At 41.0% G+C, this 22,700-nt stretch overlaps 1 protein-coding gene across 2 annotated transcripts in view; it reads left to right on the forward strand.

Annotated features, from left to right (window-relative positions):
- Positions 1 to 4,356: 4,356 nt before the first annotated feature.
- STX6 (syntaxin 6) overlaps positions 4,357 to 22,700 on the forward strand; it is a 28,687-nt gene continuing 10,343 nt past the window's right edge. Inside the window, exons 1-5 of one of the 2 annotated variants that reach the window (XM_006907768.3) lie at positions 4,357 to 4,706; positions 15,537 to 15,706; positions 17,088 to 17,182; positions 19,864 to 19,926; positions 22,128 to 22,253. In XM_006907768.3, the coding sequence (XP_006907830.1) occupies positions 4,672 to 4,706; positions 15,537 to 15,706; positions 17,088 to 17,182; positions 19,864 to 19,926; positions 22,128 to 22,253 (489 nt within the window). In that variant the 5' untranslated portion in view covers positions 4,357 to 4,671. The remainder of the gene's footprint in view (positions 4,707 to 15,536; positions 15,707 to 17,087; positions 17,183 to 19,863; positions 19,927 to 22,127; positions 22,254 to 22,700) is intronic. The other variant, XM_006907769.3, reaches the window with a different exon arrangement.

Below are 22,700 nucleotides of genomic sequence, written 5' to 3' on the forward strand. Positions count from 1 at the left end.
CCTGTTCCCGACCTGTTTGTTTGTTTGTTTGTTTTAAAATTATTTTTAAATTACAGTCAACATACAATATTATATTACTTTCAGGTGGCCCTGTTCTGAACTTTTAAATATTTATGGAGCTCAGCTATGTGCAAGGCTCAGGGAACACAAAGATTAATCACACCTGGTACCTCAGGGAGCTCAAAAGAAAAGATGCCTTTGCTTCTTTCCTGGAGCATAGATTTCACCCCAGGTGGATGAGACAGACTCGTACAAAGTTCCCAGGACTTGGAATTCCCTGCTCTGACTTCCTACAATGCTATAGTCCATATGGCTGATAGAGCATGTATCACTTAGACTGTCTTGTCAGTTTTAGCATAGGTCTATCCTCCCACTGCTCTAGCACCCTGCGAAATAAGCTCAAAAAAAAAAAAAAGTTTGTTGAATAAAGGAGAGCAAGAAAAAGGCCTGAAAGAAGATTCTGAGGGCCAAACACTTGATTTGCTCGATTAGCAATGCCCAGGATCAAGCTGTGGCTACACTGTCATCAGGAGAGCATGACAGGTTGGCACATGACAAGCTTAAGTTTGTCCAGGGAGCTGAGGGACAGACCCAGACAGAAAAGAGGAAGGAGAGGTGACTGGGAGAGATTACTGGAGGCAAAGCCACAAGGTAGGGTGGCTTGAACTGTGGTTCAGGGACCTGGGTTTGCATCCCAGCTACTTGACCTTGGGAAGAATCCCAAATTGCACTGAGGCACAATTTTATCCACTTTAAAAGCAAATTCTGGCATTTATTTCATAAAGTCGTTGAAGTATTAGATACGGCTCTGTTTATGATGCACCTGGTAGGTAGTAGAACTATACAGATTGGTTTCCTCCTGTGCTAGGTGAATAATGCACCACCCCCACTTCAAAGATTTCCATGTGCTAGTCTCCAGAACCTGTGACTATGTTACCTTATGTGGCAAAAGGAATTTAGCAGATATGATTAAATTAAGAATCTTGAGATGAGGAGATTATCCTGGATTATCCGGTGGGCCCAAAGTAATCACAAGGGTTCTTATAAAAAGGAGGCAAAAGGGTCCGAGACCGAGAAGTTGTGACAGTGGAAGCAAGGTCAAAGTGATGCCATTGCTGGAGGGGAGCCAAAGAATGCAGATGGCCTCTTCCCTAGATTCTTCCCTAGAGTCTCCAGAAAGAATGCAACCCTATCAACACTTTGCTTTTAGCCCTGAGACCCACTTTTGGACTTCTGACCTCCAGAACAATAAAAGAATTAATTTGTGTTGTTTAGGCCATTAAGTTTGTGGTAATTTGTTACGGCAACAATAGGAGACTTGTCACTTGTTGGGACTTTAGAGTACTATTATCGCACATACTTAATCACCATTGGCCCTCGTGAGCCACCCCAAATAAACCACTAATTTAAGAAAAGACAGTGGGTCTGCCATGTAAGCTCAGTTCAAGTCTCCTAGCTTTGCCGTCCAAACTTTAAGTTACATTCTAAAACCTGCCCTATGTAGAAATCCTGGAGCTACTTCTAAAGATTATGCATGTATATTGCTCAGCTAATGTCTGCTACATAGTAAGTAATGTTAGCAATCAGAATTACTATTATTGTTATTCACTATTGTACCAAGAGAGATTTGTGATTTTTCATTCCCTGCACACCAACAAATTCATTGAGATGGTATAGATCATACCTGCCCTCCTACAATGGTTCAAATTCACTGCTCTGTCAAGAAGTTCACTGAATCCCAGTAATATATTTTAACTTTTAATACTCTCCAATATCTATTCATTCATACATTCCTAACTTGCTTTACTCTAAAAACATTTAAAACTAACTTTTTATGTAGTTTTGCATATGTGGTCACTTGACCTCACTTCTCTTTTTTTGATTGTTTTCTACTTTTTGTATTTCTGATTATCCAAGTAAACATTTAATTCTGCCAAACTTTAAATACTTTTTTTAAATTATTTACAAAAAGGAGGGTAAGTGTGTAGGTGATGTTAACAACCAAGGAGAGGGAAGGAAACATAACTAGTGTGTGGATATGTGTGTGGGTATTTCCTGTGGTTGGGGCTGGGAAATGCAGACAGCCATTGCCGGATCAGTGGAAGCCAACATGAGTGAATGTTTCCTGGAGTGATCCAAGGCATGCACATGCATTTCATGGTTTTTAAAAGATCGAGATAACGATGAAGAGTGTAATACCTAATGTTTATGCAATACTTTTCTTCCTTAGAGTTATTTCAAAAAGGATGCAGGGTGAATTCAACAACAACAACAAATACCCAAATGACCCAATTAAAAAATAAGCAAAAAACTTGAATAGACATTTCTCCACAGAAAATATACAAATGGTAAATAAACACATGAAAAGATGCTCGCATTTTAACTATAGCTTCCCTTTATCTGGGGCAGTGGATGCCAAGGTCTTGTTTGGTTTGAGAGAGAATGAAGGAGGGTAACATAGCGAAGAAAGGGACACTCTATACCACCCCACACACATTTCATGTCTCAATCTTCTACTATCTCTATGGTTGGTACTATTCCAAATGCCTCATTATGGGAAGTCTCCAAGCCTCTGTTCTCTATCTTCTATGCTCCCACTATGTTTCTGATCTCTCACTTGTGGTTTAATTAATAGTTCATGGAATAGATGATCAGAGGTTATGCTAGGCATTAAAGTGAAAATAACATCAACATAGTCTCCCCTACCTCCAGTTTACAGTTTAGTGGAGAAAACCAACATGCTAGCAGCTAGTTTGTATCCACCCTACATTTAATCTTCATCTTGTATTCTCTTTCCTGGTGATTGGGACTAAAAACCACTTCCAGCTCCAGAACCCTGCAAGCTTTCCTCCCTCCACTTTCACCAACACTCTAACACCCTGAACCAATTAGTTACCAAGTCCACTGGTTTGGCCTCTAACGTATTTCTCAAATATATTCCTCCTCTCCATCCTATTTGCCATGAGCCTATTTCAAGACACTCTTGTGCCTCCTTCTCTAGACCATGACCTCCCAGATGACCTCCGAGCCACCACAGTATCTGTCTCAAATGCCAGTCTGACCATGCCAGTTCCCCCAGCTGCTATGATCTACAGTAGAGTGTCCATAGTTCTTAACATCACAATCAAGGGCCCTAATAATCTGACCCATCTCCAGCCTTAGCTCCTCCTGACATCCTGTTCTTCCATTTTGGCAACACCCTCTGCTATAGTTCCCCCACAGATGTTATGCTGTCTCCTGGCTGCCTCTAGTCACTGTTTAGAAACAACCCCCTTCACACACACATACACACCACAATAAACTGGTATCTTGTCTCTGTGTTTTATTGGCAACCTATGCCCGTCGCTCATTGTATGTATCTGCCTGTCTCTCCCACTGGTCTGAGAGCTCCTTGAAAGCAAGAACCAAGCATGTTTTTCTCTGTGTCTGGCTCTGAGGACTTTTTCATCTCCAGAAAGACTGGTGACCTTGGGCAAGTCACTTAACCTCCAAGAGTCTCAGATTAATCATTTGTAAAATGGGGATAACAACAGTAATTACCTCATTGTGAGAGCAACTGAGATAACAGCACAGTGCCTGAAACACAGTAAGTGCTCAATGATTATCAGCAGTTAAAGTTCACAACTCCCATAGCATATCTAACATAGGATTTGGCTAACTGTTCTGACCAAAATGCTTTGGGAAGAGATCCTGAACCATAGCAGAGAGGAAGTTGTCATGGCCGGCCCCTGCTTTGTCCCTCAAGGGTGGTATCTCCTGGGAAGCACCATACACTGTATGAATTAATTACCTTACTGGTCACTTGCGGAATGCACAGAAGAAAATTCATCCCAGTTTGGTGGAAAGGGGACAGAATTTGTGGCCTTGCCCTGTCCAGGCTGTATGACCACAGGAAATCTTGAAGCCTCTCTGAGCTTTTCTCATCTACAAAATGGGAATAATAATACCCTCAACACACACACACACACACACACACACACACACACACACACACACAGACTTTAGCTCGTTGCCAGACACATAGTAAGACCTAAAGGAGTAATGCAACATTGTCATAGTTAGATCATAAATATGAGCACGCTTGACTGTAAGTCAAGTGTTAAAAGTACATAGAGGAAAGGTAAAGGATTATGCAAATCAGATGACTACCATATCCTGAAAACCTACCTGTCTTCCTAGGAGAGAACAAGCGGCTCCTCCCCCTGAATCCTGATGGGCGGGTCTACAGAAGACCCGCCCTTCTCTGTCGCGCTGCAGAGCCCCGCCTCCAGGGTCGAATGACGCGTACCCAGGCTCCGCCCACTAGGGGGGCGGGACAGGCTCGGTCACGTGAGCTCGGGTGCGGAAGTGGTGCGGTGGGCCGCGTTCGTGGTTGGCCCAGGCCGCGGGCCCCGGGGGCGGGGCAAGGCCGGCCGGACCCGCCGGGAGGAGTCGGGGGAGGAGGCAGCGGCGGGGGCAGGCGCCGAGCCTGGGATTCGATCTGTGGCCCCACCGCGGGCTGGACCAGCGGCGTTCCCGTGCTCCCCGGCCTGCGCCCACCCGCGGATCTGGGTCCCCCAGGCCGAGGCGCCTGCAGCCGCGGGAGGCCAGTGGGGTGGGCGGAGGGAGGATCGGAGGGCGCGGGCGCCCTGTGCGCGGAGGAGGCGTGAGGCGGCCGGGGGCCGGGACGCCATGTCCATGGAGGACCCCTTCTTTGTGGTGAAAGGGTGAGTGTCACTGAGGGCTCCACTGGGTGAGGAGGTGGCGATGTTGCCACCACCGACCCGCTCTCCTTGCTGGAGGGGGAGGGGAGACAAGTTGAGGCTGGGGAGGGAACAGCGGGGGCGGCTTAGCTTTCAGAGCCGTGACCAAGCGTCCAGAGACATGCGCTCCCCATCCTACCTGGACTGTGAAATCTATGCCCCCAATCCAGCCCTGGGGAGGGGGTCCCCTTCGGCCTGTGCGTTGCGGTGTAACTTATTTTGGGGTCGAGAAGTTCAGCAACTCTGCAGGTGGGGAGAAACACACAGGTCCCAGCCCAAACTGGGGCTCTAGTGGAGCATGGGGCGCTGCTTCGAAGGAGGGAAAACAGCATCTGGGCAGGAAAAGGGAAATGGCCCTCCTGAGCTTTGTAGTTGGCGTTGACGGGGGTGAGCTCCTATTGTCCGTTGAGATCGGAGCGCTGGCCCGCAGACTGGTGGGACCACAACCAGCCCGGAGGCGTCGGAGCACGTTTGCAAGCTGGGAGGCAGGGGCGGTGTGGATCTCGGAGGCTGGGGAGCGGGGCTCCGGAAGACAGCTCAGTTCGGTGGGGGAGTTTTTACTGAGTAATGGGAGGGGAGGAAAGCAGTCTTTCATGCTCAGAGATGGTGTTGGAAGGAAAACAAAAAGAAATCAGCCAAACTAAACTTTCCTCGGCTTTCTATTAGTACTGGGATTTTCCCACAGTGCTAAAGGAAATGAGTGCTTTCTTTTCAACTCCCTGATTTCATCCAGGCTATTTGACAGGTTTCCCCACTTGTTTTTCCCTTAGAGCTGTCCTGACTCCATCTTTGATTGCTGGATTGTTTGGAGATAGAAACTTTAATTACACTTTGTTGCTGTCAGCTTTGTAGCCATTAAACAAATGCAAGGAAGATGAATTCTGATGTTGTTACAACTTGTCAGCTTTATGTTTTCAATGTCAAACAAACATAAATCTGAGAACTACAAAGTTCCCAGATGATCAGTACTAATAACCATAAAGTGTCATTTTTGCTTTCAACTAGTTACTACCAGCTTCTTGTTTCTCTAGTGATGGAAGCTGACCAGGTGCTTGGGTGTTTATTTTTTTTTAAAGAGTTCTTAGAAAATTTAAATGGTGCTTTAGGTGAAGTATTTTATTATTCATGATACAGCAACACATATTTATACACTTCTTAACAGTTCCCTGAAAATGTTTTCTTCACCTTCCTTTAATTTAGATGGGAAAATGCCAAGTCGTAGTTTTTTAGTAATTTGTGGCTCTCTATCTGAAAAATGTGTCATTTATTGGAAGGATTGATTTAGGGACTAACTTTGAAATGTTAAAGCTGTGTGTTTTCCCCTTGAATGAAAGTTCTTAATACTTTGGTTGCAAAGGTTATCTCTGGCAGACCAAAAAGAATCAGACTTTTCTGTTTTTTGTTGTTTTTTTTTTAATGGAATATGTGAAGATGCTAAATTGCTCGTCCATATTAACTTTTTTTTCCCTGAGAGTATCCAATACAGTCACCCAATGCTTACTCAATGAATAGATATCACTGCTTTATTGGAACATGGGCTTGGAGTCTCGCTTGATTTTGATATTTTACTGTCCTTAATGTATCTGAAGGAAATGAGACTCTCAGTGCCTTCTGTGTGCAAAAGTTAGTCACATGGGTGTCTCTTACTGTGTGTGTGACAGAATATTTGGGGAGCCATGCACCTCTATTAAAAGTATTGAAAATGTATCACACAAAGTGGAAAATTAAAGACACTTAAATTGTGGCCTAGGAGCTGATAGTCTAAACTAAGAAACAGCTGACCCCCAAATTAAGTAGAAATGACAGGGGTAAATGATTCAGTGCTGAAGTAAATGCTACAGAAGACATGTGACCCAGGAGTTTGGAGAAAGGCAACTCATTAGGGATTCTTACGATTGGGAAGGCTTTTGGAGGTAGTAGTAAGTCTTGAATTAGGTTTTGAAGATGGGTAGAATTTAGATAATTCAGGCCTGTGTCTCATCTGGACCCTTATCAGAGTCTCTAATTGGTTTTCCTGCTCCTAGTCTCTTTCTTCTTTCATCCTGCCTTGGTTCTATTGGATCAGTGCTATCCAAAATATAATGTGAGCTATGTATGCTATTCTGCATTTTCTCGTAGCCATATTAAAAAAGTAAAAAGAAACAGGTGAGATTAATTTCAATGTCATCTTTAACCTAATGGGTTGAAAATATTTCAATATATGATAACATAAAGATTATTAATCAGATATTTTACTTTTTTGTGTTAAGTCTTCAAACTCTGGTGTGTGTTTTGTACTTAAAGCACATCTCAATCTGGATGTGAAGTTTTCATCAGATATACTTAATCCATATTTAACCTTACAGTTGAAAAAGTGGATTCACATACCCAAATTGTTCCCAGCATACTTAAAAATTTTCCAGTAACAATTGCATCTCAGCTTTTAAATTTTAAATTGATTTATATTAAAAATTTAGTTCTTCAGTCTCACTAGCGAATTTCAAGCATTCAGTAGTCACGTGTGGCGTCCGTATTGAGCAGCACAGGGATAACTTTTCTAGAACCCAAGCAGAGGTTCCCTACTTAACATCACATAGTGGCTGCCTCTTGCCTACAGAATAAAGTCCAAACACTTCATGACCTCTGTGATCCAACCCTCCTCTAGCTGCCTCTGCCTTTACCTGTGCCCACCTGCGGCTCAGAGCTCTGGCAACACCTGCAGTGACTGCGACCCCAATACTGGATGCTCTTACTCCACATGTACCTGCTCTGCCCGATTCACTCAGCTTTGAAGATTTGGTGTCAGCGTCTCCACTACCTCTAGAAAGTGCTTCCCTTGGCGCCTTAACATGTTGCGCCTTTTCCTGTGGCTGTCTCTGATTATTAGACTGCGCTCTGAACTTTGGGACTGTTTGTTTTTCCTGAATGTCCATCCCAGCACCTTGGATATAGAGCGTAAACGTTGACTGAATAGTCATTGGTGGTGGTGGTGGTTCCTGGGTAGGAACACCACCAGCAAAGGTCCTGGGATGGGCATTGCATGTTTAGAAATCATCATGGTGAAAATAGTAGATGGAGTAGGAAGTTTATTTGGGGAAGTAATAATAAAATAAAATAATAATGATGATGATAATAATAATAATCAGTTAATGTTCCTATATGTTGGGAACACAGTTAAGGACTTTTCATATATTAGCTAACTGGTTTAAAGCAAGAGTCCCCAACCACTGGGGCTGCGGACTGGTACCAGTTCGTGACCTGTTAGGATCTGGGCCACACAGCAGCAGGTGAGCAGCAGGTGAGCGAGCAAAAAAGCTTCATCTGTATTTGCAGCCACTCCCCAGTGCTAGCAGCACCGCCTCAGCTCTACCTCAGATCATCAGGCATTAGATTCTCATAGGAGCACTGGTCCCTGGTGACAAAAAGGTTGGGGACAGCTTGTTTAAAGGATGTAACTCCTATGGCAGGCATTGTGTGCTAAATAAGCACTTCATAAGTATTTTCACTTTATAAGAACAGCTGTATGATGTGAGTATTGGCCACATTTTAGAGATGAGGAGCTGAGGGAGCACAGAGGGGTCAAGTTACTTGCCCAGGGTCACACAGCTAATAAGCCGTGGGGCCCAGGATTCAAATTTGAACTGGATAATTCTCATACTGTTAACACTTCAAGTACAGGTAGAATAGGGTCAAAGAGAGTCTCATCTCGAGGCCACTGGAGATTTTTAAAGCGGGGAAATGACATGAAATTAGGGTTTTAGGAATGTTGATTTGGCAGTAGTGTTGGATTCATTAGCATGAGGAAAGATTAAAAAGGACACCAGTTAGAAAGCCGTTTTACTTTAACTACGCAGTGGTTATTGCCCAGGGCTCATTTTGCGAGGTTTTTGCACTGTGGAAACCTTATTCAGGGCCGTCTGGGAGCACAGAGGAGAAATGCTCACCACTGGGCACTGGACTCATGGGGCAAGCGTGGCTTCCTTGGCACAGACATTCGCCGTGGCGTTTACACTGCAATGGGTTTAAGAAGTCGGTGCCTGAACCTCCTGACTCTGCTAGTCACCTCTGGCGGTGTGTGTCGCTCCCTTTAGTGTGGCTTCTCCAGTCGATCCCTCGCTGAGTGAGCTCGGTTGTTCCCACTGCCGCAGGTACTCCCCGTGCTTGTGGGCCCATCCCGTACCCCAGTCACTCTGACCCCACTCTCTCCTGAGTGCTTTTTTGTTTTCTATTAATTATTCCATGTCCCCGACTCTGTGGGGCGGACCTCTCCTCCTTCCTTCTCCCTACAAACGCCTGACCTGTCCTCTTCCTCTGCCCTCTTCACTCCTGACTCTGCTCTCCTTCAGTCCCATGTCCACGTGGTCATCCATCGTGTCCTGTCAGCGCCATCGCTGGGATATCCCTGGAACCTTCTCTAATGCTCTGGTTTTGGTTCCTCAACCCTAGTTCATGTCCTTGTCCTCTCCTACCTAGACTCTTATAAGCAACTTCTTCAGCAAGCATCACACCGCTACCACATGTGACCACAGAGACACATGTCATTTCTCTATTCATATTTCTTGATGATGGAATACTTACCGTTTTCTGTGTACCCAGAGCTGAGGGCACAGCAGTGAGCAGACAACACCTCTGTCCTGAGGGAGCTCACATTTTAGGGACAGACAGTACACAAAGGAGCAGATGCATGGTGTGTCAGGTCATGATCAGTTCCTTAGGAAGCTGGGCTGGGTGTAGTTTTTCTTTTTATGGGACTTCAGGGACCATGAGGTTTGGTGCAAGAACTGAGCTTTGGTAATCACACTGGCCCAAGGTTGGACTCTCACTCACTTCTACCAGTTATTTGGGGTAACTTTTGGCCAGTTAATTATCCTCTCTGAACCTGTTTATGTACAAAATTGGCTTAATAATGCCTGCCTTGTCGGTTATTAGGATTAGATGTGTTAATGCATGTAAATTGCCTAGCACAGTTTGGAGCACATATTAAGTGCTCAATAAACTTTCTCTTTTAAATATTTGTGTATGTGTTTTCATCCAAATAGGCTGGCTGCCCTTTCTTTTTTTTTTTTTAGTAACATTTAAAATAATATTAAACTAATAGACGCTTATTTTAGAAAATTTAGGAAATAAATTTATACAATAAATTTATTGTATATCAGGCACTGTGTTAAGAACCTAAAAGGAATTGTCTTTTTAATCCTTATAAAGCAGGTGTTAGTACTATTATCATTTTACAAATGAAAAAATAGAGAGTAAGAAAAATTTCATAAGCTTGTAAGCGGAAAGGCCAGGATTTTATATATGTGTATTATTATTAAGAATAATAATCATTTTAGAAATTGGAATTATACTGTTTTATAATCTTTTCATCTGTATTATTTTATATTCTTAAAATGTCTTTGGCAAGGAGGGCTTTCAATGACTTCATTGTATTTCGTCATATAAATGTAATACAATTTATCACCCAGGATGACATTTATAATTTTTCTAATTTTTCACTATTACAATGAATATAGTGTCAGGCCTACTTGTCACAGGTCTTTGTTGCTGCTTCTGTTTTTCCCATAGACCGTGCTAGAATTGCTAAACAAGAGAGCATACACATTTTCCAAGCTTCTGGTGCATGTTCCAGATTGCCCTTCAGAATACATTCTGCTCCCCACTCTCCTACCCCAGTGTGTGAGGGGCCCATTTCTCTTACCCCTTGTCAGTACTGGGGTTCTCATTTTAAGAAATTTTTGCTAATTTGCCAAGTGAAAGATACCATGTTTGAATTGTGTCATTTTCATCTTTGTGTTCAGTGACAACTTATGCAGTGTTTGTTTGATGAGTGAGCCCATTTAAGTTTTGGGTTTCTGTAGTTTTTTCCCTTTTTTGTAGTAAATCTTTAGAATTTGCAACTTCTAATCAAACAGGCCACTGAGAAAACCGCAAAATTGAGCATTGGAATATAGAGTATATTGGTACCACGTGAGCCTGTCCTCTGGGTGAAAAGCTAGAAGGTTGTGGCTTTTTAATATTTTGCTGGTTTCGACCCTTCGTGTTCCTGAACAAGGAGAGTTTTATTTCCACATTCCTGGCCTTTTGATCGGTGTTAAAATAATGGCATAAGTAAGCAGATGAGCAAGATGGTATGTGTTATGTTGTATTAATTATCCTCTATCCTTCTCTTGTTTGTATATACAATCTTTTTAACATTAGCATCTGAGCTCCTTGAAGGCAAGTATTGTGTTTTATTGTGTGTTGAGAGAACTCTGTTTATTGATACAGTCACTGAAAAAAATTAATCCTTTTTTTGCAGAGAATTTTAGTTCAGTACAATTGAATGTAAGTCAAATCTCATTTCCTACTTTTTAAAAATCAGAATCAGATGTTTCATTATAAAAACAACTTTGCAAACATTGATTGTAAATGTATTGAATGCCTAATACTATATTTGGCTCCTGAAATTGTAGTCCTGCTTGAAAAACACTATGCAGAACATGAAAGAGTATACGTGAAAGACAATATGCATTGTGTGTTAAGATTTCGGAGTAGAGTTGAGATGCTGTGGAGATTGAAAACAGAACAGAGTCCCAATGGGAATGTTGGTCAAGGACAGTTTAGTGACGCAAGTGGGTCTCGATCTGGGCCTTAAAGGAAATGTCTGCTTTTCATTTGCAGAGGTGTCAGGACTCTCCCCGGCTGGGGAAATAGCTAGAGCCAGCCGGGAAGATGGGAGGATGGGAAGACAACCTGCCAACTGAAACCAAATTTGTTTTTATGAGGAATCATGTTGGGTCTTAAAGTCGGCCAGTGTAGAGGAAGAGGAGACCTGGCATACCCAGCTGAGGAGTTTAAATTTAGTCTCTTTCCTATCATAAATTCTTAATTAGGAGGCAGTTTAACTAGCAGTTACGATTCACCTGCCTATGATCAAACAACTTTTGAGGACTCAAACCCAGGTCTTCTGAGTCCACACACGCAAACGAATATGTCTGGAGGCTTAGCGAAGATAAGATTGAATAGGTCTTAGTAGTGAAAAGTGCCTCGTGCTCAGAATCAGAGGAACTCGAGGCAGGCAGCCAAGATGGCTGAGCCCCAGTTCTCTTATTTGCTCAATGAGTGCACACTGGTTATCTTAAAAGTGCCTTCCAGATCTAAAATCTAATGATTGGGCTTATGTAGAGGTTGTGCAAGGTGAGAAGCAAGAGGAAGAAGAGTCAAAGATGACACTTGTCTAGACAAGTTTCGAAACTTGGAAAACAGTGCCACTGTTTACGAAAATGGGGAAGTTAGAGAAGGAAGCAGATTTCTTATCTCCCAACCCCCACTTTATCTTTTTGTTTGAATACTTGCATTTTGTTTGTTTGTTTTTTGTAGGGCGGATATGATTAATTTTGCTGAAAATATAGGAGTTAATTCTGGGTGCATGGTGAGGGCTGGAAATGCGGTTGGGGTGTCAGAAGGCATCTGTTGAACTTGTGAGTGTTGATGAGCACCTAGAAGCTGTAAAGGCTGCTGAGGAGGAAACACTGGGACCAAATGGAGGAAGAGGAAAGAGAAAACTGGTAGAGACTAGAAGAGTACAATGTCACAAAACCCAAGGAAGTGAGAGTTTCAAGAAAATAGATATGAAGGCTGTAGTGCCAAGTACACTGAAAACGAGGTCAAGTACAAAGTCACTCACGACTTTGACCTGCAGTGTCATTGGTGGCAGTAGTACTATCCCAGGGGAGCTGTGGAACCAGCAAGTAGAGGTCAAATTGTACATAACTGTAGGTAAGTAAGGAAAGAGAATTTTTTTCCTTCTCAAGAGTCATTGCAAAATTACTGTTTACTCACCTAGGAGTGGAATTATTGGGGTATATGGCAAATAAATATATGTTTAGTTTTAAAAAACAGCCGAACTGTTTTCCAAAGTGGCTGTACCATTTTCCATTCCTACCAATAACGCATGAGAGTTCCAGTTACTCTACCACCTGGTCAGCACTTACTGTCAGTTTCATTTTTTGTTTTCTTTTTTAAGCCATTCTAAGTATGTAGTGGTGTCTCATTTGCATTTTCCTGATGACCGATGATATTGAGTATCTATTCATGTGCTTAGTTGTCATTTCTGTGTCTTTGGTGAAGTGACTGTTCAAATCTTTGGCTCTTTTTAAAATTGTTTTCTTGTTAAGTTTTGAGAGTTTTAAAAATATATTTTACACATGTCATTAATCAGATGTGTAATTTGTAAACGTTTTCTCTCTGCCTTTGTACGTTTTAATATTTTATGTGACGAAATGAGAGTGTGTATAAAGCACTTTTGCTATATTGTGAAATAAGATGGTTGTCTCCAGGAAAAGCACTTCTGACTGAGTTGCAAGCTGAAGCAGCTCTTTTTCTCCCCACAAAGAATTTCATTTTTTTCTTGAAAGAATGACTGACAGACTGATTATTGAGACTTGCATATGTTCTCAAATCTCAAAATTATCTAAAAAAATGCTTGAGATATTTTCTTAAAAATGAATGAGGTCAACCTGTCACTTCATGGAAAATAACTGACAGTATTTTTGCTGATAACATTAGAACTCCTCCCAGTTTTCAGTAGAATTTTGGAAAGTTTATATCAACTATTATCTTATAAATTCCCAATACTTAAGTTTTTCTAATTGGTAGTGATATTATTATATGATTTTGGATATTGCGTAATGAAATGAGTTAGCATTTGAAAAATCTGTGATACTCAGTAAAGTAACACTTTCCAAATGACCAGTATATGATGTTATAAAATCATACCTGGGTAAAAGATTTATTCAGAATACCTTGTCATTAATCAGTGTATTAATGTATGTTTTATAACATCTTGTAGTGTGTTGTAATGTATGAGAGTTCAAAAAGTCTTTGATACAGCTTCAGGTTTCACATTGCAATTAACTTCTAAGAAACTGCCACTTGTCATGTTTTGGTATGACAAAGGTCAAAAAAGAATATCCCCAGTTATCTGTAAAAATTATTGAAATACTCCTCCCTCTCCCAACTGAATATCTGGATTTTCATCATATACTCAACCAAAATGTATGTCAGTAGGCTGAATATAAAAACATATGAGAATCCAGATGCCTTTTGTTAAACTAGATATTAGAGAGATTTGCAAAAATAAAAATGTTAAACAGAGCCACTCTAATTGCTTTATTTTTTTTAGAAGTTATTATTCACAAAAATGAGTTAACGTGTAATAAGTTTATAACTTTTAATTAATTAATACATATTTTTTAGATGTCTCTTTGAATTTCTATACCAACTTTGGAATTCTTCAGTTATTTTAAAGAGAGCAAAGGAGTTGTGAGACTGCCCCCCTCGAAAAAAAAATGTGTGGCTTGCTTCTTAAGAAAACTGAATTCCAGCATCAGAGTTGTATACTGGTGGCAGAGAGTGCATGGTATGCCCCAGCCAGAGGCTTTTTAGGTTTGAGGTTCCTAGTTCTCCAGAAGGAATTTATATTTACAGAATTGGTCAATTTTATATTCTTTAAAATGAGATATTATAGATGCTCTTTAACCGTCTTCCATTATCGTATTATGGGAAGATGTATATACCTCTTTCTCCACCAAATCATCCAGAAAACTCAATAAAGAGTAAAGATAGTGGATTTACATCTCACTTACTTACTTCTGTTTATCTCAGAGCTTCTCATTAACGCTGAGAGTAAAGGCTGATGTAACCCGTAAACTGGATATGAATGGACTTTGATAGTCATTGCTGGCCACGTAGCTCAGTGATTTAGTCAGCCTGGGCCCAATAACTATATGTATTCTCTGTTTAACACTCAGCCTTTTAGCTCTCATCACTATTCCACAGACTGACATATTGTAAGGCACTTTTCTTATTTTCGTTAGTGCTTTTTCTTCTGGTACTTGAAATGTCAGTGGGAATAGATGCATGCACATTCTGCTTAAAGCTATAGACAACAAACACCCTGATTGAACACCCAGAAGAACTGGTTAAGAAATCATAGAAGAATCAAAACAGATCTCTTAGTTTGGGAGCAGTAAGGCTATTATCTTTGTGCACAAGAGACCATATGTTTATAAAATGACTCCTTGGCTTTTATATGTAGCAGTATTAGATTATAACATTTAAATGGTAGAAATTGGCCCAATGGTGCGGGGAGAAGGGGTGGGTTCAAATCATTGTGACTGTATCTAATGTAAAAACATACGAGATCATAGCACTATGGCCTAGTCCCACTCTCTAAACAGGAAACAGAACAATCTGCTCTACAGCATTGCTTAGTCCAGGAAGGTAGATACATGTAAGGCTAATAAAGTTTTGGAATCTTCTAATGAGATTTTGGGTTTAACAATGTCCCAAATAAAAAAGCTTAACCTCTGGAAGACTAGCTGTGTAAGAGTAACCCTTCCTCTACCCTTTTTATTCCCCATTCCCCAGAAAAGAAAAGCTGTATTAGGACTTGTCCATCTGAATATAAATTACTGTCCCACCAAATGGCAGCATGTGGGAATGCTAATGGCTCTGTAGTTAATTTGTAGGATTGTTTCTTATACTACTTTAAGCATAGTCTGTTTTGTATTTCTCAAACAGACTTGATATTATAGCTGCTTAAACAATGGCTATTTTATTCTGAACCTCAGCTGAGAACAGAATACTCAGACTGTTACTTTGAAGTTTTGAACTTTGGTATTTGTCCGTGAAGAGCCTTCTATCAAGACTTGAAAACACTTTTGGGAATGGTGGCCGAGGATGGTGCATGGCCATAAATGTCATCTTAAGTCACACAGTAACTTGCTCATGGAACGCCATCTGATTCCTCTCCTTCCCTCACCTTGATTACAGGGAGGTGCAGAAAGCAGTCAACACTGCCCAGGGATTATTTCAGAGATGGACAGAGCTCCTCCAGGACCCGTCCTCGGCCACAAGGGAGGAAATCGACTGGACCACCAACGAGCTGAGAAACAACCTCCGAAGCATAGAGTGGGATCTGGAAGACCTGGATGAAACCATCAATATCCTTTTCTGTAGTGTCTGTGCCACCAGGGGCAAACACACAAATGGACAAGTTTTTATCCAAATGTCTCAAGCACATAGATTGGACATTTCCTTTTATAATTGAGTGATGTTGCTCTTATTTGTACCATGACACACTTAAAATAATTGCCCAGTAAGCTAAGGTAGAGTAGCCAGTTCATGTACAGTGACATTTAGTAAAAGCAGACCTGTTATTGCTAAGTTAGGCTATCAGTGTGAAATAAGTCCACTGATCTGACTGCCGAACCAGAAAACTTGTAAAAGCTGAATTATGTGGCCTTTTTCCACTGGAAAAATTACATTTAATCAAAACTTTAGATTGAAGATATGCCAATGTCATATTCTGAGCTCTGTTTTCTTTTTTTCTCTAATTGTGATAAAACATCAAGGAAACCCCTTTGTCAGGACTACTCCATAGTGAGCACGGTTCCTATGCGGTTGATGTTTGGAGCACATCATTTCGATTAATCGTCATGACTCCGGGCACCTTTTAAATTATTAAAAGACAAATGTGTTCTCTAAAATGGTGGAACAAAATATGATAGTGGGATCAAAAGCACAGTTACCGGGAGATAAGTCTTCCCTTGAGATAGGAGGGAAGAGAAAAGGATTGGGGGAAATAGAGAAATTGCGGAGAAAGAGGACAAAATTTGAATAGATACTCATCATTCAGCAGAGAGTTATTGCGTGTACCATGTGCTGGACATTTTGTTAGTTACTGAGATGGGAGTGAGAAGCAAAACAGTGTTCTAGCCCTCATGGAATTCATGGTGGAGGGTAGAGTAGGACTGGGGGCGGGGAATAGACATAATCTGATAATAGCACAAATATATACTGCAGACTTGAGTGAAAAGGCCAGAGAGCCATGCGAGTGTCTCACTTGGGGCAGCAGGACAAGGCTGGGGGTGAGGAGATCAGGGGAGTTTCACGGAAGAAGCCTCCATCTCTAGACGAAGAAGCAGGGTTATCTTGACATAAGTGGAATGGTTTGAAATGATAAATGAAAAAGGCTTGTAAAAGCTGTCATGGAAAAGGTGATCTGGAGTCAAACGAGAATAGCGCTAGCAGGCATCTGGAGGAGCTCAGCCAGCCATGCTCAGCCAGCCGTGGATTTGTAGTGAACCCGGGCAGGCTGTGGTTCTTAACCTGGCAGGTCATTTCTGCTTTGGGGCACAAGGATCCCTCTATAGTTGTGGGCAGAGAAAGTTTGAGAATGATTGGTGTCAAGTTGGCCATATTTTCAGAAACATCGGGCCAGACTTTATTGCTGGCCTGTAAGAGAGTCTGCAGTTTTTTAACACGATGTGGATTGTTAGGTTTTTGATGATGACACGGCTTTACCTTGACTTTTTGACCCACGCATAGTCGAAGCAAATCCTAGAAAATTCAATCTCGATGCAACCGAATTGAGTATAAGAAAAGCCTTCATCACAAGTACTCGGCAAGTTGTCAGGGTAAGGAATATGACCTTGTCATGTTATTTGTGTAAGAAACAGCCAGACTTCTCAGAACTCTTTCTCTTGAATGTTAACCAATAGGTCAACTCTGAAACCACTTTTTCGTATGAATTAAATGTCATCAGTTTCCCACATAGAATTTCTCCAGTTGAAGAAAAGAAATCTGTCGTTAGTGTCGTCAGGCTTATTTCTTAGAGAGTAGACGCTGGCTTGGGAAGCTTACTTCAACGATGTCCTGCCTGTCCATAACTCTCATTCCTCCAAACCAGTTATTTTTCCTCTTTATTTCTTAGTATGCTATCTTTCTGTTGTCCATAACTCTCATTCCTCCAAACCAGTTATTGTTTTTCCTCTTTATTTCTTAGTATGCTATCTTTCTGGGTGAAAGGGAAGAATTGCTATTCTACTGTTGTAGAAACTGTTTGATTTCTTGATGGATTGGTAATCTCTTTGCATTGTGAAGTGGCTCTCACCGTGTTTGGATGGCGGCCCCTTTCACCATCTGAGTTGCTTCTGGAACTCTTGCAACCATGGCACTGACATTTCCATATGCAACTGCTTGACTGCCTTTCGGGAGTGATCCAGAGCAAGCAAGCTTCTGAGTGTAAAAAACCAAACCAGTGAACAAATACTTAGTCTCGAATTATTTAGATAACATATTGTCTAAAAACCTCAGAATATCGTTTCAGTAAAATCCTGTATCATTAAGATATGTTTGTATTTTGAAACTATATAGCTAAGCCATTTGATTAGCATAACTAGATGTAAGAGAGCCAGCTGTCTTTAACATATGTACTAAAAAGCAGCTTCCTTGAATAAAAAAAAAAAACTTGGGATCATATCAGTGCTAACATATGGCTTTTTTAGAGTCATCTTAGGCAGGAACCTTGGTATGTGTTTGCCAGAGACTTTATGTCATGTGATTTCCTTTTGAAATTATTTCAAATGGGAAATTATCACTGAACTTTAAATGTTCTTGTTCTTTGTTTTATTCATTAGTTGCCTTTATATATACATATATCTAAAATTATTTATAAATAAACCCATATTTTAATGGGGACAGTATCATTTTTGGACCTCAGGTGCCATCATCTATATAATGAGCATTTGGATTAGACACTCCTAATTTCTAGCCAGTTCAGAAAGCTATTCTGATAAGAAGCTTCGTTGTTACGTGACATATTTATTTATTTCATAAATGTTTGCTTCTTAATTTTTTAACAGGTTTTTGAAGGACACTTTAGTAGATGTTGATATTTAAATGGCACCTCACAATGAAGCATATTCTTGACCTCAGTCATTAGAGTTGTTCTCTCTGCGAGGTAGTACCTATAAATTTTGCAAATTGAAATTCAGAGGTCAGTATATTGAATGTTAAGTTAGTTGGTATAATTGGAAGTAGGAACCAAAGTTTGTTTTCTAATATCAGAGAAGTTTTTTAAAGCGCAGTCTTCGAAAGAAGTATTCTAAATCAAGTCCATATGTCATAATATTGCAGCCTCTTTAGAGTTGAGATCTAGACCATACTTTGCTGTATGATCCAACTGAATACTTTAGGGTTTTTAATCATTCTTATTTTTAATTTATGACCCCTTTTGGAGAGGCTGTTACTATTTGCCAGTGGTGGGTTAACAGTACCTAACTGAGCTTTTGCTGATCTGAGTTCAGAGTCTAATTGAAGTCCTGTGGAAGAGAAGGAAGGAATGGGCGCTTTGAAAGTTGGTACAAGGTGGTTATAATTCAGACTTCCCACAACAGGACTTAAGAAAGCTGTGGCACTGTCTGAACTACCATTCACTTGTCATACATAGGTCTTAGAAGAAGTTTCTAAAAGCCTAATATCTCATGTACATCTATAAAGTAGTCGTCTTGCCAACAGAAAATTATAAAGTATTTTGTCAGCCTTTAAGACAAGTTGTATTTCAGTAATCATGTACTCAGTTCAAATCACTTCAAAGTATATTGAGTTGTGGTTAGAGATGATAAGCAAAGTGTTTTGCTTCATTGTAAGTAATAGGTCCATTCATTTTTCTTTCCATACAAAATTATTTCTGATGCCACTCTGGAAATTCACTCTGGTTTTAGAAATAGTCTATAACAAATCCAACTCAAAAATAAAATAATTGACCTGTTGTATCACTATTCAAAAGTTTTCTCTGGTGTTTAATGGTAATTATCCTAAAGTGCATGGTTTTTTATATGTATTATGTATGAAGATGCTAACCTTTTAGCACAGGTTTTTGTGTTTATACCCCAGGATTGCCATTTTTTAACTATGTAACTTTGAGAAAGTATCTCAGCCTTTCTAGATCTTAGTCTTCTCAACTGTAAAATGAAGATAATACTAGCTTCACAGGGTCATCATGAAATTTCAATGATAATGTATATAAGCATTTAATAGCATTTCTGGCCTATAGTAGGTTCCCAGAAAACACTAGTTCCTTTCCTCTTCCCTCCTATTTAAATTTATTTTCCAGGTTACCTTTTTTTTAAGGGGATGTTGTTCTCTGTGTCATTTCTTTTGTTTTGAGACTGAAAGAAGCCAAAGAATGCTGTGTTTTTGCTATAAAAAAAATTAATAATAAACTATGTGGATTTTGCTAATGTGCAAAATGTTAACCATGATTTTGTTTCATTTAAGGATATTCATTTGTTTCCTGGTATTTTACTTATCTTAGGACATGAAGGATCAGATGTCAACTTCATCTGTGCAGGCATTCGCTGAAAGAAAAAATAGACAGGTGCGTAAACATCTGAATGTACAGTATCAATCAAAGAAAATACTTGGAATTTAAAAATGCTGATATCTGTATATCTTGTGGTCATGCAGAAGCCCTGTGCATGCTGAGCCTGGAGGCGGGCTGGCAGGTTTTGTGAAAGTCCAGCCATCGGCCTGCCTGAGCATCATCGTTAGCTGTGCCCCCATCTCACGCTCTGCGTTTCATAGCTCCCTGCGCTAAATCTGATAGCCCTTACCTCAGAGCCATTTATTCTGTACCTGCTGAGCACGTTCTTTGTGCCAGGTTCTATTAAGGGCTGTATTTGCTCAGTTTCTTGTCTTTTTCTCTGCCAGACCCCAAGCTCCTTGAGAGTGAGGAGGGATTGCGTCATGCTCTTTTTTTTTTCTTTTTTTAAATTTCTAGCTGCTATTATATTGCTTACCCCATAGAATTCACTGGACATTTAATGATTGAAACTTTATGAAATTCAAAATGAAATGAAAAATATTTGAGGAACCTTAAACGTATGTGAATTAATGAGTTAAATCTTTTATCATTTTAAATATCTTTTTTTTGAAATGTTGCCCAGTTTTTATTAGTTATTACAAATAAATTTTGAAACCTAATGAATTTCAGAAACCGAAGCACAGATATTGACACATCAAAAATAAAAGCTACAGAGACCAGTTCTTGAATTTTAAATAGCTTTTTAAAATTAGACACTTGGGTGTATGAAAGAAATTTTTTTTCAACTGATAAAATACAGTCCTTTTTTTAAAAAATATGTACCAGTTACCTAAAATTTAGACTTGATTTGGATTCTGTTCAGATTCCACAAAGTTGCCAATAGTCCCTTTACTAGATTGTCAACTGAAGAAATCAGCTCAACACCTTTAACTAGGAACCAGCAGTTCACAACATCAATCCCTACTTCATACCTGTTAAGTGTTTGTTGACCCACTTAATTTTGAAAATAAATATTATAAAAGCTCAAAGAAGAGGAAGGGGCTCTCCAAATATCACCTCACTTAATTTTCCTGTTAACTTTCCCTGCCGGAAGCTCTCAGATGTCCTGGTCCTCTTCTCATACCGCCTCAGAATTATGCCCTGTATCCTGAGCTTCCCCGAGCCTTGCCCCCAAGGTATAGGCCATTTGGCTGAATTCACCTCTGAAAGTCAGGCGAGATCAGTGTCGGTGTTGAGGGGCTATTGGAAGGCTTTTCAGATAGCGAACCGAGTAATCAGTTGGGCTTTTAATAGTTTCGGAGAGAAAAAGTACCTGGTAAAAAGATTTGGTGACTCCACAAGGAAGAAGAATCTTAGTCACCAGCATCTTCTGGTTCTTTGAGCAAGGCTGGTCTGAACAGTTACTTTGACCAACTAGTCAGAAAGGCCTCTGGGGATCCCAGTCGGAGCCAGCCGCTGAGACTGACCACTCCTATTCCTGGCTGGCTTCTTCATGTACGGAAGACGTTCCCAAACTTACCGTTTTCTAGCTACAAACTTCCTCCAGTTCTGTCGAGAAACTCAGCCCTGTCGTCTGGAGGCCTTAGTGGCAATACTGACTTTAGGGCCAGCACTCGCCTTGGTTATCAGGGTCACGCACCTGGCATGGCCATACCTGCCTTGGGCAGCAACCCCCAGTTCCTATCCGCGAAGCCTGTAGCCTTTTAGTTCAATTGAAGGACATTGGGATTTAGTTGGAATTAAATTGAACAAACATTGGTGGTTCTTGTGCCTTCAGTATGTGAGAGGCTATGACCTAGCTTTTTGTCATTGAGGAAAACTCTCCCCCCACCCTCAAAGAAACCCAAAAACTTCTTGGGTTGTAGGACTCTAGATCTCTGGGATCAGTTAGACTAGAGCCTGCGGGTCTCTGGTGACTTCTGAGGGCGCTAGGAAGAGCTGCCCTAAAGGGATTAAGCGCTTTAGACTGTACAGCAGAGTACACATGGGCGTTTGTTAATTTAAAGTTGATATTTATTTACAGTGTAGTGGGACAGAGCCCATTTGTAAGTCTCATTGGGACAGCGTATCATTCCTGGCATTCTTTAAATCGTACCACACAGGTATCAACCTGCACCACTGCATGAAAGGCGGACCTCAGGGAAAATAGATCATGAACAGTGCAAGACGCTTCGTATCACTGTGATGGGGCACTTGTTCTGCAGAAGTAATCGTTTGCTCTTCTTTATCCCATTGCCCCTGCCCCGCTCTCGCAGGCACTGCTGGGGGACAGTGGCGGCCAGAACTGGAGCACTGGAACACCGGATAAATACGGGCGCTTTGACCGCGAGCTCCAGTTAGCCAACTCCCATTTCATCGAGGAGCAGCAGGCACAGCAGCAGGTACTGAGAACCCGTCAGCCAAGGACAGGTGTGGGAGGCAGGGCACGTCCCCGGTTTCAGGGGGCTTTGTTGCTAATGACAGGCAGGTTGGACCAGCGCGCACCCAGCGGCTCCGTGTCTACCTGCATGATGACTGCTTGTATAAAGGGATTCCAAAACCTTTAGAGCATGACTGTTTCAGGAGAACCAAGCCGATTAAGTCTCTTAGGAAAAGCAGACCAGACCTCCAAATCTGACAGACAAGGTCACTGATTTAAAAACAAAAACAAACAAAAACCCTTCTTCCCCAGCCTCCACTCACATACTTGTTGTTTTGTACATTTCAACAAAAGCAAACTTTCAGAAAAATTGAGTCCTGGTTTTCCCATTGAAAATTATTGTTGGTTCCATTATTTATGAAAATGATTGCTTTGGTGGAGGTGAAGAAGAAGGAAAGTAAGGTTGATT

The sequence above is a fragment of the Pteropus alecto genome, unplaced genomic scaffold, assembly GCF_000325575.1.
Source record: "Pteropus alecto unplaced genomic scaffold, ASM32557v1 scaffold101, whole genome shotgun sequence".
In the NCBI taxonomy this organism is placed as follows: Eukaryota; Metazoa; Chordata; class Mammalia; order Chiroptera; family Pteropodidae; genus Pteropus; species Pteropus alecto.